Raw genomic sequence first — 14983 nt, 5'->3', positions numbered from 1 at the left:
ACAAGGCCCAGCAACATTCAGTCGTGGATGGAGAAGGCACATAAGGCCCCACTTCTCTCTATAGAGCTCAAGGAACTTAATAGATACTGGGTGGGGGCATCATATTTCTCATTAGTGTGGCCACTGAGAAGGTGCCTTTGCTCAAGTAAATAAACCCTCCCTATGCAAAAAGACCCTAGTAAAACGTAGTAGGACACACAAACACACAGACACACTCCTAGATAAATTGGTTGGGAAGAAACAATTGGGTGTGTCCTTCCTACCCATCACACATGTGTATGAGATAATTTTTAAAGGGGTACCATATAAAATTAGCATAGTCATTTTAAAGTAATGAGTTACTTCTTTTTTAAAAATTGAATAGGGCTGGAGCTCAGTAATAACAACCTGTTGCAAGGGACCAGAGTTCAATTCACAGCGCTCACAAACTATCTGCAACTCCAGTCCAGGGAATCTATATCCTCTTCAGGTTTTGTTTTTTTTGTTTTGTTTTGTTTTTTTCGAGACAGGGTTTCTCTGTGTAGCTTTGGCTGTCCTGGAACTCACTCAGTAGACCAGGCTGGCCTCGAACTCAGAAATCCGCCTGCCTCTGCCTCCCAAGTGCTGGGATTAAAGGCGTGCGCCACCACCGCCCGGCTCCTCTTCAGGTTTTGAAGACCACCAGATAGCCATGTCATATATGGACACACATGTAGGCAAAATACTCATACACATAAAATAAAAATAATTAAAATAAAATCAAATTAAACATAAGATCCCACGAGATGTTTCAGCAAGCTTCATGTTTTGAGCTCAAATATTTGAGAAGTGACCTAAGCCCTTGGAGGAGCCCAGAAGATCATGAGGTGGATCCCAGACATTGGACAGTTGGAGTTTGATTTTTGCTTTTGGTGCCCTGATATTTTTCCCTCTTGAAGGAAAAAATTATTTTAGTGGAGCCCACAGTTAAGAGACTTTGAATTTTTACAAGACTTTAAATTTTAAAAGATATTGGATATTTTTTAAGGATGGAACTTTTAATATATAAAGACTGTGGGACTTTTAAAGTTCTTTAAATCTTGGGATGAGCCGGGCGGTGGTGGCGCACACCTTTAACCCCAACACTTGGGAGGCAGAGGCAGGTGGATTTCTGAGTTCGAGGCCAGTTCCAGGACAGCCAAGGCTACACAGAGAAACCCTGTCTCAAAAGAAAAAAAATCTTGGGGATGAATATGAAAGTAAGGGTTGACTGAGGCTTAATAGTGATGTGTTTGTGTGAAAGTTGACAAGGAGTCAATTGTACTGGCTGGTTTTGTGTGTCAACTTGACACAGGCTGGAGTTATCACAGAGAATCGAGCTTCAGTTCGGGAAGTGCCTCAATGAGATCCAGCTGTGGGACATTTTCTCAGTTGGTGCTCAAGCAGGGAAGGGCCCATTGTGGGTGGTGCCATCCCTGGGCTGGTAGTTTTGGGTTCTATAAGAGAACAAGCTAAACAAGCCAGGGGAAGCAAGCCAGTATCCCTCCATGGCCTCTGCATCAGGTCCTGCTTCCTGACCTGCTTGAGTTCCAGTCCTGACTTCCTTTGGTGATGAACAACAATGTGGAAGTATAAGCTGAATAAACCCTTTCCTCTCCAACTTGCTTCTTGGTCATGATGTCTGTGCAGGAATAGAACCTTGATTAAGACACCCCCCCAAAGAACCACACAAACACACACATATGAATAAAAAGCAACATATGGTAAATCAATTCTTGTTGGTATGTATCTGTCGAAGTTATCTTCACCTGGCGACCTCTGAGGGAATCTCAACTAGGAGACTGCCCAGATTAGATTGGTCTATGGCCATGACTGGAAGGAATTGTCTTGATTGTTGGTTGATAGGGAAAAGGTTCAGCTTAATGTGGGTAGTGATTACCTTGGTAAGTGATCTCGTGCGAACAGCTTAGCTGAGCGTGAGACAAAGAACAAGGCAGCCTGCTGCTGTTTAGTGGTTTCTGCTTCAAATTCCTGCTCTGCCTTTCTGTGATAAACCTCCTCCTCCCAAAGAAGTTTCAGTTATGATGTCTGTCATAGCAACAGAATGGAACTAGAAAAAGCATTCAAAACTAGAATCTTCACTATAGCACCATTCAGTCACAATGGTCACTGCAAATGACTCTTTTTACATGAAGAGTTTAGAGAGACATTCCTCTCAACTGAGGGTCATCCAGCTGCTCTCCTAGGAAGCTCCACATCCCACCTCAGACTACTGTTGACCCAAGAACTCATATTCACTAGGTACTCCAAGAGACCAGAGACATGGCTATTAGTAGTTCAAATACTGAATGGAGTTCTGGAAGGGCACAGGCTAGGAAGAGGACATATCACCCTGTAAGGTAAGCAAGAGTGAAGCTAAAACCAAATGCGTCCTGGTAAGATGTGTGTGCCTAGGGGAGGCAAAAGGGCCACAAAGATGGTTAACTTGGGGTCAGGAGAATCTTCACAGAAGATTGTGCGAAATGTTCATGAACACACTTCAAAATATATTACTCAGAATTCAGAGGAAATTGACAAAGCACTGTCTGCTAGAAAGAAACCATACAGTGGACCACAGTGGACCACAGTGTGGAAAGGGAAAGTTGATGCTCGGGAATGCTCACAGGAAGGTGGACATTTAGGAATGACAGACCTAGGAGGCTGTTCATCCTGACTGTGCATCTCCATAACAACACTGGACAGGAAGCTGTGGTGGGCACTGCATCTTTTTGAATAGTGGAAAGCTCTAGGTAATGTGTCAACAACAGGACAGAGTTGATTCTTCGCCTTCCGTGCCCCTTCCTGCTTCTTCCTTCTTGCCCCTCTTGTTTACGGGTCCCAGAACCTCTGCCTTTCCACCTCCTCTAGAGGACCCTCAGAAACCACTCCCCTTCTCACCAGTAGTGAAAAATGGAACAGAAATGTGGCTTTCCTATATATGCTCCTAGAACCAACCTGAGGAGTTGTTTTCAGAACTGCCACTCAGGTAAGGACAGCATTCTTTTTTAAAAACTTTTTTTTTTTTTAATTTTCCTCCAATAAGTCTTTTTCATTAGATCTCCTCCCTGAAATTTCCTCTCATCAGAAGAAACCAAGGAGAAAAGAAGAGAAGTGAAGAGAAGGAGTGGGGCTGAGGCTCCTGGGTCCTCAGCTCAGCTGAGGAGTCCCTGCCCTGGGAGCTGCAGCACCTCTGCTGAGGAGGCTTCCTCTCAGAGCTGTGTGGTCCCTGAGCTCCCATGTCTCGGGATGCCCTTCCACTGAGATATCTTTTCCCTTCAGAGCTCTATGGGGCCTGGGCTTCCGAGTCCCAGTACAGCCTCCCATCCAAGCAGAAAAATGTACAGGTGCTGGGAATCAAACCTGAATCCTCTGGAAGAACAGTATGTACTCTTAAATATTGAGCCATCTCTGCAGTCTCACAAGCCAGAATTTTTTACTTTGTTACAGAAGGAAAAAAAAAAAAAAAAACTCAGGAGAAGGCAGTATGGAGCAGAGCTGGAATTTATCAATGCGACTTAAGCAGGAAGCAAGAACAAAGGGAGGGGAGGATAAAATGCACCCAGCAGTGCTGTGGGCTTTTCAAGAGCCACCGTAAGTTTCTTTAGATCAATGACAGCAGGATTTTGAGAACCAGTGACTTTGAGGACTAGTGACCTCCCACAAGATCACTTAGAAACTTAAATGAAAGAAAGGGTAGTTCCCAAGCTGCACTGGATAGACGTATAGCTGGTCAGTAAATCAAGGCTTGTATGACTTCAGATGGTTTTTTTTTTTTCTGTTAATAATGTATAGTCCTGTATGTGTTCTTCCTAGAAAAGTTCCAAGTTTATGAGAAAGACATAAGATCATACTTTTAAAAGTCCATGTGCTCATAGGTTGTAAACACAGTTCACCAATATTTTGACATTCATCACTTCTCCCCTTTTGGCTAAGATCAAGTGCAATATTTTGACGTTCTTATTTGAAATACTGTAAGGTCTGTTATCTCTACAAAGGCAACCTTTGAGGCAAATCTTGTTAATTTTACTGAAAATCTTGATTCTCACCTAGAGACAGACTCTAGACTTCCATGTACCCTCATTTTTCTAGGATAGAAGAGGGTTGGGAATAGAAGAGGGTTGGTGCATGTGTGTATAAATGTGTGTGCATGTGTGTATAAATGTGTGTGTGTGTGTGTGTGTGTGGAGGCTAGAGGTTAACCTTGGGTGCCTGCCTCAGTCTAAGTTCACTTTGTTTTTGAGACAGACTCTACTAACCACATAGAGCTAGTTTATAATAAAGCCAGGCTCACTGGCCTGCAAGCCCCTAAGAATATATACATCTCCTTCAGCCTTCTTTTAAAGATATACTGCTTTTAATTATGTGTTTATGTCTGAATGACAGGTTGAGTGTAGGTGTCCACATACACTAGCAGGGTTGGATCCCCTGGAGCTGGAGCTACAGGGAGTTGTCTACAACACAACAGACAGTGCTGGCTAGCAACTTCAGGTTCTCTGCAAGAGCAGCACTCACAGCTGCTGAGCCATCTTTCCAGCCCCTCAGCCAGTACTTTTAAAGTGGTTCTAGAGGTTTAAAGAGGGTCTTAAACTCGGACCCTCATGTTTGTACAGCAAGTGGTTAATGAACAAAGCTATTTCACTAGCACAAATATTTCTGTTCTCTCTCTCTCCCCATATATACGCACATTTGTGTGTATGTGTATCAGGCTCTCTCGTTCTCTCTTTCTCTCTCTCTTTTTCTCTCTCTTTCCCTCTGTCTAGTGTGTGTGAGAGAAAGAGAAAGAGATAGGGGGAGCTAAGAGAAAATATATCAATGTGAGCTTCCATGTGGAAATAGAAAGGTAAGATTAAGTTCAGGTTTTGCCTCCCATTTGCCTTCCAACTTGAGACGGTCTCTTTTGTTGCTTTTCTATAGGATATGCTAAGTTAGCTAGTCTTTCAGCTTCTTGAGATTCCTACCTTCTGTGCCTTTTGTCTCACCATATGGGCACAGAAATTAGAAACATTCACACTACATGCCTAGCTTTGATTAGGGATCTGGGGGTTTGGAATCAGGTTCTCACATTTTCACAGCAAATACATTAAACTATACATTAAACTATTCCCAGCCCTTCCACCCTCAAATGCTGCTCCTCCTCATAACTGACATCCACTCTCAGATCCTCTCAAAATGTCATCCATCTACTGCCAGGAGTTTTTTCAATGAGGGTAAGAACTACATTTATCTGTGGGTATAAGGTCAAATATTTAAAAGGTAGGTAGAGATCAAGCTAATACAGTGGCAGTTACAGGTTCTCCTTCAAATTCCAAGACTTCATTCACTAGCACAGGGTAGTTGGCTAGGTTTCAGGCAGTTTCCCTCAAAAAATGCAAACCTGTAGAGCCAACCCCCCAAAAATACACCTACAACACAATTCCTGAACCCAAGGCTGGTTCTAACTGTGGCCAGCTGCAGAGCCCTGTGATCTGAGTTTCTCGTCATTTCTATAATTCAATCTACAAGTGTCTTCACTGGGTCTTCCAGGTTCCTCAAGTACCCACCTTCTGTCCAGAGAGCAAAAGGACAGACCCATTCATAGCCTTTTTTCATACACACTGTCATAGTTAGGGTTTTACTGTTGTGAACAGACACCACGACCGTGGCAAGTCTTACGGAGCATGGCAGCATCCAGGCAGACATGGTGCAGGAGGAACTGAGAGTTCTGAAGGCTGATATCAAAATACTGGCTTCCAGACAGCTAGGGTGAGGGTCTTAAAAGCCACACCCACAGTGACACATCTACTCCAACGGGGCCACACCTTCTCATAGTGCCACTCCCTGGGCTGGGCATGGACAAACCATAACATTTCACTCCCTAGCCCCAAGGTTTGTTCAAACCCATGAGTCTATGGGGGCCATACATAGCCATAACATAAATACAAAATACATTTAGTCCAACTTCCAATGTGCCCATAGTCTATAACAGTCTCCACAATGTTAAAACTCCAAAGTTCAAGTCTCTTCTGAGATTCTTTCCATCACTTAACTGTAATCCCCAAAGCAAGACAGGAAACCAGCTGGGGGAACTTCAAACTCTGCATCTCCATGTCTGATGTCAAAGCAGTCTTCAGATCTCCAACTCCTTGTTCATCTTTGTTGACTGCAAAAAACTTTTCCTGGGTTGACTCCATTCCCTGTTAGCAGCTTTCTGCAGCAGACATCCCACAGCTCTGGCATCTCAAACATCTTGGGGTCTTCAAGGCAAGTTCAACTTCACAGCTTCTTGTTCCAGTATCTGGGATCCATACATGACCATATGGGCTTCTCCAAATGGTCACACCTCCATTTGGTGTGTTGACTAGACTCTGGTTGACTCACTGCTGCTGCTGCTCTTGGTGGTCATCCCATGGTACTGTCATCTCCAATACACTGGGGTCTTCTGTTGCAACTAGGCTTCATCAATAGCCTCTCATAGACTCCCTTCATGGTGCCAAGCCTCAACTCCTTTGCATGACCCCCTCCAGTCCTGGGCCGTCAACTGCAACTGAAAGTGCACCTTCACCAATGGTCTTCCATGGCCTCTCACACTGCCAAGCCTCAGCTGCTCTCCATGACCCCTTCATGCCTTCAAAACCAGTACCACCTGGGTGACTCTTACACATTACCAAGTACAGCTGCTTCAGGAGGTACAACCTTGGCTCTCTCTGGAACACAGCTTCTTTGTGCTCTCAGGAAACACTTCCCAGAAGATTTCACCTCAGTAATGCTGGTATCTTCTTAATCACCGCTAATTTCTTAGCTCCAGCTCACCAACATCAATTGTCCCAGTAGTCTCCTCCTCTTGACTATTAAGCCAGAGACACATGGCTGAAGCTGCCAAATTTCTGCTGCTTGCTAGGGCTGAAACATGACCCACCTTGTTTTATTACATTATCACCAGCTTTCTGTTTTCCAACTCCTTCACTGCCTAAGCTTGGCTGTCCTGTGCTCTGTAGATTGACCTTGAACTCAGAGATCTGCATGGCTCCTCCTCCTGGGATTAAAGGTATATATCCGGACACCTGGATTTAAGCTTTTCTTCACTTAGAAACTTGCTCTGTCCCAGACTGGCCTGGGACTCAGATATCTGCTTGCCTTTGCCTCCATGGGCTTGTACTACCATGCCTGGAGTACTACCATACCTAAATTTACCTGGGTAGAATCTTGCCCCAAGGTCACCACTCCCTTTATTTGATTTAATATCCTTGAACACAGGATTCAGCTGTTTCACTTCTTGGTACCTCTTTAATACACAAACCATATATTTTATATTTTTACTTTCTAAGCTTATTCAAAATGCTCCCCATGAGACTTAACCAGAGAACAAAATGTATGATGGGTATTTCTGAGACTTCTTTTGTCCATGCAATTAATCTGAGTCTATTCATCTTAGCCTCAGGCAGACTCTTCAGACAAGGGCAAAAAGCAGCCACAATCTTCACCAAAATACTACAAAAGCAGTCTCTAGGACACACACTGAAGTTCTTCTCCACTGAAACCTCTTGGGCCAGGTCTGCAGTTCAAATCACTCACAGCAATAAAATCTTCCATATTCCTACTAGGATAGCCCACTTAAAGCATTCTACTGCTCTCCAAATCCAAAGTCCCCAAATCCACATTCTTCCAAACAAAAGTATGGCCAGGCCTATCACAGCAATACCCCAGTCCTTGGTACCAACTTCTGTCTTAGTTAGGGTTTTACATCTGTGACACACCTACTCCAACAGGATCACACCTTCTAATAGTGCCACTCCATGGGCTGAGCATAGACAAACTGTAACACACACTGTCCCCTAAATTCACATGAGCAGAAGCAGGGGAGACAGAAAAGCAGCTAATGCCTGAATACCTGCCAAATGTCTGTCCCTCCCTTAGGTTCCTCTTTACTTCTACACAAAAAGAACCCACCATGAACCCTGGTGGTGCAGGTGTACAATCCCAGACACTTTAGAAGTCAATACAGGTGAATAGCAAGTTCAAGGCCACACTGGTCTACACTGGGACCTTGTCTCTGTCATGGCACAGAATTTGCCTAATATGTACAAATCTCCAGGTATTCAATCCTCAAGACTACATATACACACATAGAAATAGCTCAAGGAAGAGGCCAATAAAAGTCAGCCAGGAATGAAGTAGCAATCAGTACTCCAACTCATGTCCTAGAACTCCAGCGTCACAGAAAATCCATTCCTGTTGAAGAGACGGTAAGTCATCCCATATTTAACAAAGACGAAGTGACAGCAGAGGTAAAGCAGAGTCCGTTCACATGCCTAGTTCTGACAGTCAAAACCAGTCACATATTCAGAGAGATACATCACACAGATTCAGATCAACACCCAGACACATAAAGGCAGACGCATACAAGCTAGCCCTGGACCCACCTCCCCAGGTGCCTATAGATGAGTAGTGGAGAGGTAAAGAGGCAATCACCCACTGTCTTCTCAATAATGGTAGAACACTGACACAGCCCACGTCCTAGAGACCAAGTGACTTAAGGAAATGCTTCCTGAGGAATGGGTGGTAAGAAACTAAGACAAGTCCGCGAAAGCTAAGCCATAGTACTGGCCAGCACTCGTACACCTAAATTTGGAGAGTCCGGTTTAAAACCTACAAAGACATGGAGACAGACAAACAAACCCAGAGGCGCACTGAGAACCCAGCGGGAAAACACAGCGGGAGCCCGGGAACACACTGGCCTACATGCAGCGCGCCTAGCCAGGCCACTCTCAAAAGCTTATCTCGGCCACCCTGGTCCAGATGCCCGAAAACCCATCAGCCCTGGCAGAACACCAGTGCTGGGCTGGACGGGACAGTCCGGAGGAGCCGGGCAGGAAGGTGCAGTGCGCCCAGGTCAGGACGCCACGCGCTCACCATTTCCGGTTCCTGGACACGAGGGTCCTAATTATGGATCTTCCCTCGGTAGCGATCAGCAAGACACTGACGACAGGACGAGGCAGAGAATCCCAGATACCGAGAAGAAGAAGCGCCTGACAGATCCCAACAGGGATGATAGTGGGTGGGTAGTGGTAAGTGGGCGGGGATAAAAAGAACCTTCATTCAAAGCCCGCCCTCCTACTTTCTCAGGGAATCCGATTGGATCCTCCTATAACAGTGCTTTCGATTGGACAAGGCTTCAGGCCTGCCCTCCTGAGTGACAGGAGAAAAAGGCTGCAGGAGTGTGGACAACAAATGCTAGACAGGTCAAAGCATGCTCTCTGAGCCCCCAGCACGTCAGCCCCATGGAGTGAAAGTAACTGCTTTGCACTCATGTAGAAAGGAATTTCTTTGCCAGTGGCGAACGACTCAATAGTAACTGTGCTTTTTGCTTTTGTTTTGCCCTTTTCATTTAATTAGCAGATTTTTCTTGTTTTATTTTCTTTGCCATCTTTACGTTCTATTTATTTATTGGTTTCTGTGGGGTTTCACCTGCCTTGGCACACTTGTAGCGTTCAGAGGACAACTTGTGAGAGTTGTTGTTCCTTCATTCTACCACGTGAGTCCCACCGATCACCTCATCAGCTTTTTATGTAGGAGCCTTTACTCACTGAATCATCTCATTGGCCAAGTTTGTTTCCTTAAATTTTTCATTTATGTTTGTATGTGTGTGGCCAGAGAAGGAGGTTGAATATCTTATTCTATGACACTTGGACTTTATTCCCCTGGGACAACATTTCTTACTTAACCTGGAGGAAAGCTGGCAGCCAGTCCACCCAGTGACCCCCTGTCTCTCCATAGCCCTCAACTTTCTTATGAAGGTGCTAGAGATTCGGTCTCACACTTAGAAATTTGCCCTTACTCTTTAAACCATCCCTCCAGATTCTTTTTGGCTCAGTATGTACTTCTGACTTGCTGGGAACTCATTACAGAGCCCAATATGATCTTGAACTTACAGTAGTCTTTCTATAATGCCTGAACATTTCTGTGATTAGAGGTAATTTAGAGTTAATGTGTTACTCCACCTGATGTTGATTCTGTTTTAATCCACACAAGGGCAGCAATAAAATTATATCACACAGACTAGATTACTTCTGAATTCGTTATCTGAAAATACGAATGGTGTTATTTGGCCATGTTCATAAATAACACAGTTTTGTTTATTATTTAAAAGTAAAGCCATAAAGATGCCTCGTTGGGTAAAGGAGTTTGCCACCAAGTTGGATAACCTGAGTTCAATTTCTAGAACCCAGATACTATAAGGAAAGAACCATCTCTCAAAAGTTGTCCTCTGACCTCCATATATGCTCTGTGACAGCCATACTGTTTGCTTTCCTGGTGCTGTGTTTAAACACTGACAAAAAGCAATCAGGGAGGAAAGGTTTTATTTGGCTTATAACTTAAAGTCTGCCTTGAGGGAAGTCAGAACATGTTGGACACACAAAAGTTCTCGCACCCACAGAGCTTTAGGAAGCCAGAAATGTTAAACACACAGGATCCTGTCCTCAGTGGAAGAGATAAAAGTGTTTGTTTTCCCACCCAGAAGACTAGAAGTGGATATTGTTAATGACCTGGTGGCATTTGTACTGTCTGTGGAGGCAGACCAAACTCACTTTTTGCTGTAGAGGCAGACCTTACCCAAATCCTGCAAGATGTTTATTCCATAACATCTCTCCTCCATTGCTTCTAATTAACAAAGCCCATCCTTAGTGGGGATGCCACGTGTATTTTATGGCCTGCTAACCTCTATGCTATTGACCAAAGACCACACTAGATTCTAGGATGAACCCACCCCTACGGTCACATGTACTTTGTAAAGGAGTTTCTATATATTAAAACCTTAAGCATTTTTGTGCACTCAGATCTGGAATGATAGTTTCCTGGAAGCTTTTCCCCAAACTACTATGTTTAAAATGAACTGTGCTGACTATGCTGACAATGAACCGCCTAACATTAGATTCCCTGAGTCTGGTCCAGGTTGGTGAAGTCAATGTAAACCATTTTCATTCTTGTCTCTTCATGGGCTGGGTCACTGGCCTGCCTGGACAACTGCAGGGATGCATTCCTCAAGGTCACCCTTGGGGAGTGTAATGGCTATTCCTGGTTGTCAACTTGACTATATATCCAGAACTGGAGGGCTCAGCTGTGATCCGTATCATGAGGTTGGAAGACACAAGTTTCTAAGCTGAATCTTAGCCTGAGGCATAATGGCTATGAAAAGTTTAGGCTGAGGCAAGGAAGTACACACCTTTAATCCCAGGAGACTAAGACAAGGAGATCTCTGATCCAGGCGTGGTGGTACACACCTTTAATCTGGGCCACACCTTCTGCTGGAGACCTACATAAGGACATTGGAAGAGGGAAGACTCACTCTTCTCGCCTGCTTGCATTTACTTGCCAGTGCGTCTATTGGAACCTACTTCTTCAGGATTCCAGTTTATACACAAGACCAGCTGAAGCAACTGCTAGATTCTTGGACTTCCCATTCTCAGCTGACCATTGCTGGGGTAACTGGACTACAGACTGTAAGTCATCACAACAAATTCCCTTAATATAGAGAGACATTCTATAAGTTCTGTGGCTCTAGAGAACCCTGACTAAATACAGGTGGGAACTCCACTGGGGCATGAGCTTGAGGCAGAAACTATGAAGAAATGATGCTTACTGGATTGCTGCCCAGATCACAGTCAGCTACCTTTCTTATAAAGCCCAGGCCTATCTGCCTAGGGATAGTACTACCTATGTTGGGGTGGGCACTTCTAAATCAATTATCGTTTTAAAAAATGCCCCACAGACAAGCTCACAGGCTGATTGTGTAATTGTTCCTCTTCCCAGGTGTGTAAAGCCAACAGTCAAGATTAACCATCACATACCTTACACTCACATGCACACACACGTTAAATAAAATGAAAAAAAAAAGCAGAGAAATGTATAAGTTCAATGGAAATCAGACGGGAAGAAATAGGCTATTCTACATGTGAGAACCAGAGAATGTTATCTCCTTTTTGGTATATATATAATAAATACTTATACACTGAAAACTCAGTGCAGACTCAAGAGGACCTAGAGTTGTTAATTGATTCACAAATCATTGATCACAGCTGTACCCTAGTGAGTTGCCGGGAGCAGCCCAGCCTGGAGTGGGTTAAACTGAACTGAGTAGGACTCTGGTGTGATTTTAAAGACGATGGTCTCTGGATGTTCTAGCTCTATAACAATATTGAAATGCTGATGATAACTTCTAAAAAGTCCTAAAAATTTTCTTGCTCTTTCAGAGGGTAAAAAGCTGCTGGCTTAGGCAATTGAAATGTGTAGCCTGACAGCGGGAGGGATTAAGTAATGTGGCCTTTGTTCTATCTCAGCAGGAACATCAGCTCTAACTTTCAATCTGCTAGTAGAAGTCACAGGAAGAAAAAGGGACACTTTGAAAAGTGATTATGGCAGCCAGTGCTGTGGAGCCCTATGAGCAGGTCCAAAAGGGCCCCCTGAAGCTGAAAGGTATGGCAGAGCTTGGCGTGACAAAGCGAAAGAAAAAGAAGGACAAAGACAAGGCCAAGATGCTGGAGGCTATGGGGACGAGCAAAAAGAGTTCGGAGGAGAAGAGGCGCTGCCTGGACAAGCGCACGCCAGCGCAGGCAGCCTTCGAAAAGATGCAGGAGAAGTGGCAAATGGAAAGAATCCTGAAGAAGGCGTCAAAAACCCACAAGCAGAGAGTGGAGGACTTCAACCGACACCTGGACACACTCACCGAGCACTATGACATTCCCAAAATCAGCTGGACCAAGTAACTGGCCCCTGGTGCCAAAGGCAGCAGGCCAGGCAGACTGTGTTGCTTTCCTCCGTGGTTTCTAGAATGTTTTCCACCTGGCTGGGGATTCTACTGAGACCAGGCTTCCCGAGGCTTGATTAAAGGCAGGCTGTCCTTTCCCTGAATTTTGGTTTTCGGTAGTTTCCTTTCCTGTTTGGACAGCAGCATTGTAGATTGACATGCTGAGGTCATTTCTGGGTGACTGCCACGGAAGGATGGTCGCCTTCCCAACCCCCATTGCAGCATCTGTCTTCACTTACACCACAATGCCAGGAGAGAAAGCTCCTGCCTGTGGACCACCACAGAAGTTCCCACAGTGCTGCTCCATTTGGGGCCACCTAGACATCAGATTGCATCTGCAACACCACCTGCAACAAGGGTGGGACACAGGACACAGGTCTCCAGCACATAGCTTGTCCCACTGTCCACACAGTGGACTGCAACGACAGATGTTGCTAATCTCAGTTCTCAATGATGGCACCTGGGTTTCTAAGCATGTGGCATGTGGTATGAGCCTGGGTGGCATTCCTGGTCTAAGGACACCAAATGCCAGACATGGCCAGGGCAAAGTGCCAGCAGACATGCTGTAGTGGTGTAGATGCTGCAGAGCCGTGGCATCTGAGGGTCTAGGGGGACCACTTGAAGAATTTCTGCACACACTGTGAGACATGCAGCTTCTGTTGCCATGGATACTAAAAGAATGGCAAATTGGTAGAGCTGACATGTATGTAATAAAGCAAATACCAGTCATGGAGTGTGACTGTTGTCTGTACAAGCTGTCCATCACAGGGGAACCATTCCATTCTACCCACATCCCCGAACAATGCAGAACGCACAGGGCAAAGCCGGTTTAGTGTGGTAAAAATTAGATGCTTTTGTATTTTAAAGGTGCATGTGTGTACATATGCATATGGGTGTATTATATAATGTGTATTATATGAGTGCACGTGTATGTGTGCACATGTGTAGACGGCAGCTTGAAGGACTGACTCCTTCCACCATGTGGATCCTGGGGATCAGATCCAACTCAGGTTGTGAGACTTGGCTGTTGGTGACCTTACCCACTGAGCTATGTCACAGTCCAGATGACACATTTATTCTACCTGTGTTCACACTTGAGGGAGCTGGTGTGTTCATACCTTGTCTCAAGTGCTTAGGGCTATTTTGGATTTGGGGATTGTTCCATATTTGGGGAACACAATTATTTTGGAATATGGAATGAGATGTTGCAGTGGCTGTCACAAGTTTGCATACATTTGATTTGTTTGATTTGCCCTGTGCACATAGCCTGTGCACATTTTATATTAACATTTTGTCTTTGAATATAGTATACAAAATACACAATTTTTTTAAAAGATTTATTTATTATTATATATGACTACACTGTAGCTGTCTTCAGACACTTCAGAAGAGGGTGTCAGATCTCATTATGGATGGTTGTGAGCCACCATGTAGTTGCTGGGATTTGAACTCAGGACCTTCGGAAGAGCAGTCAATGCTCTTAACTGCTGAGCCATCCCTCCAGTCCACCAAAATACATAATTTTTTGAAGAATTTTGTGCATGGAAAAAAAAGAAGCTGGGCAGTGGTGGAGCACGTCTTTGATCCCAGCACTTGGGAGGCAGAGGCAGGTAGATTTCTGAGTTTAAGGCCAGCCTGGTCTACAGAGTGAGTTCCAGGACTGCGAAGGCTACACAGAGAAACTCTGTCTCAAAAAAAAAAAAAAAAAAAAAAAAAAAAAAAAAAAAAAAAAAGTGATTATGGCGATTCACTACGTTGTAAAAAATGTCCTATGAAAGTTCTCTAAGGGGGAAATAGAGTGAATGAAAAAGAGGGATAAGGGAAAATTTCACACTCCTCTCTTTGTCCTCAGCACTTATAGATCTTTCAGAATACATGATCACATGGTAAAAGTTCATCACAAGTTCACACATAAAATTCAAATCATAAATTGAAATAGAAGTTTACAACAGAGAATGTTTACATGCATATACATTAGGAGTAATTATTGGGCTAAACTCATCTGTCACAGCTCCACATTCACTGAGACTTAAAACATAACTAAGTTATTAGTGAAGTTTTGTATAGATAAACCCAGTACATATATATATATGTATATATATATACATATATATATATGTATATATATATATATTTGTTTGTTTTTCCAGACAGGGTTTCTCTGTGTAGCCCTGGCTGTCCTGGAACTCACTCTGTAGATCAGGC

The 14983-nt window shown here is 44.1% G+C and overlaps 1 protein-coding gene and 1 pseudogene across 4 annotated transcripts in view; one reads left to right on the top strand and one right to left on the bottom strand.

Moving 5' to 3' along the window:
• Positions 1–10630, bottom strand: part of LOC116101196 (zinc finger protein 260-like) — a 32097-nt gene extending 21467 nt beyond the window's left edge. Inside the window, exons 1-2 of the mRNA XM_031384852.1 lie at positions 10588–10630; positions 8887–8913 (exon numbers count right to left, since the gene is read on the bottom strand). Of these exons, the coding sequence (XP_031240712.1) occupies positions 8887–8913; positions 10588–10630 (70 nt within the window). The remainder of the gene's footprint in view (positions 1–8886; positions 8914–10587) is intronic.
• On the top strand, positions 2126–12882 carry LOC116102057 (annotated as a pseudogene). Of its 3 annotated transcripts, none has more exons than XR_004122987.1 (2): positions 2126–2357; positions 12315–12882. The product of XR_004122987.1 is annotated as a protein FAM32A pseudogene, transcript variant X2 (transcript). The 3 variants fall into 3 exon arrangements; XR_004122986.1 differs by having other exon boundaries at positions 12312–12882; XR_004122988.1 differs by lacking the exon at positions 2126–2357 and adding an exon at positions 11368–11474.
• The last annotated feature ends 2101 nt before the right edge of the window (positions 12883–14983 follow it).

The sequence above is a fragment of the Mastomys coucha genome, unplaced genomic scaffold (assembly GCF_008632895.1).
Source record: "Mastomys coucha isolate ucsf_1 unplaced genomic scaffold, UCSF_Mcou_1 pScaffold21, whole genome shotgun sequence".
NCBI classification, from domain to species: domain Eukaryota; kingdom Metazoa; phylum Chordata; class Mammalia; order Rodentia; family Muridae; genus Mastomys; species Mastomys coucha.
This window is presented reverse-complemented; position numbering and strand designations above follow the sequence as displayed.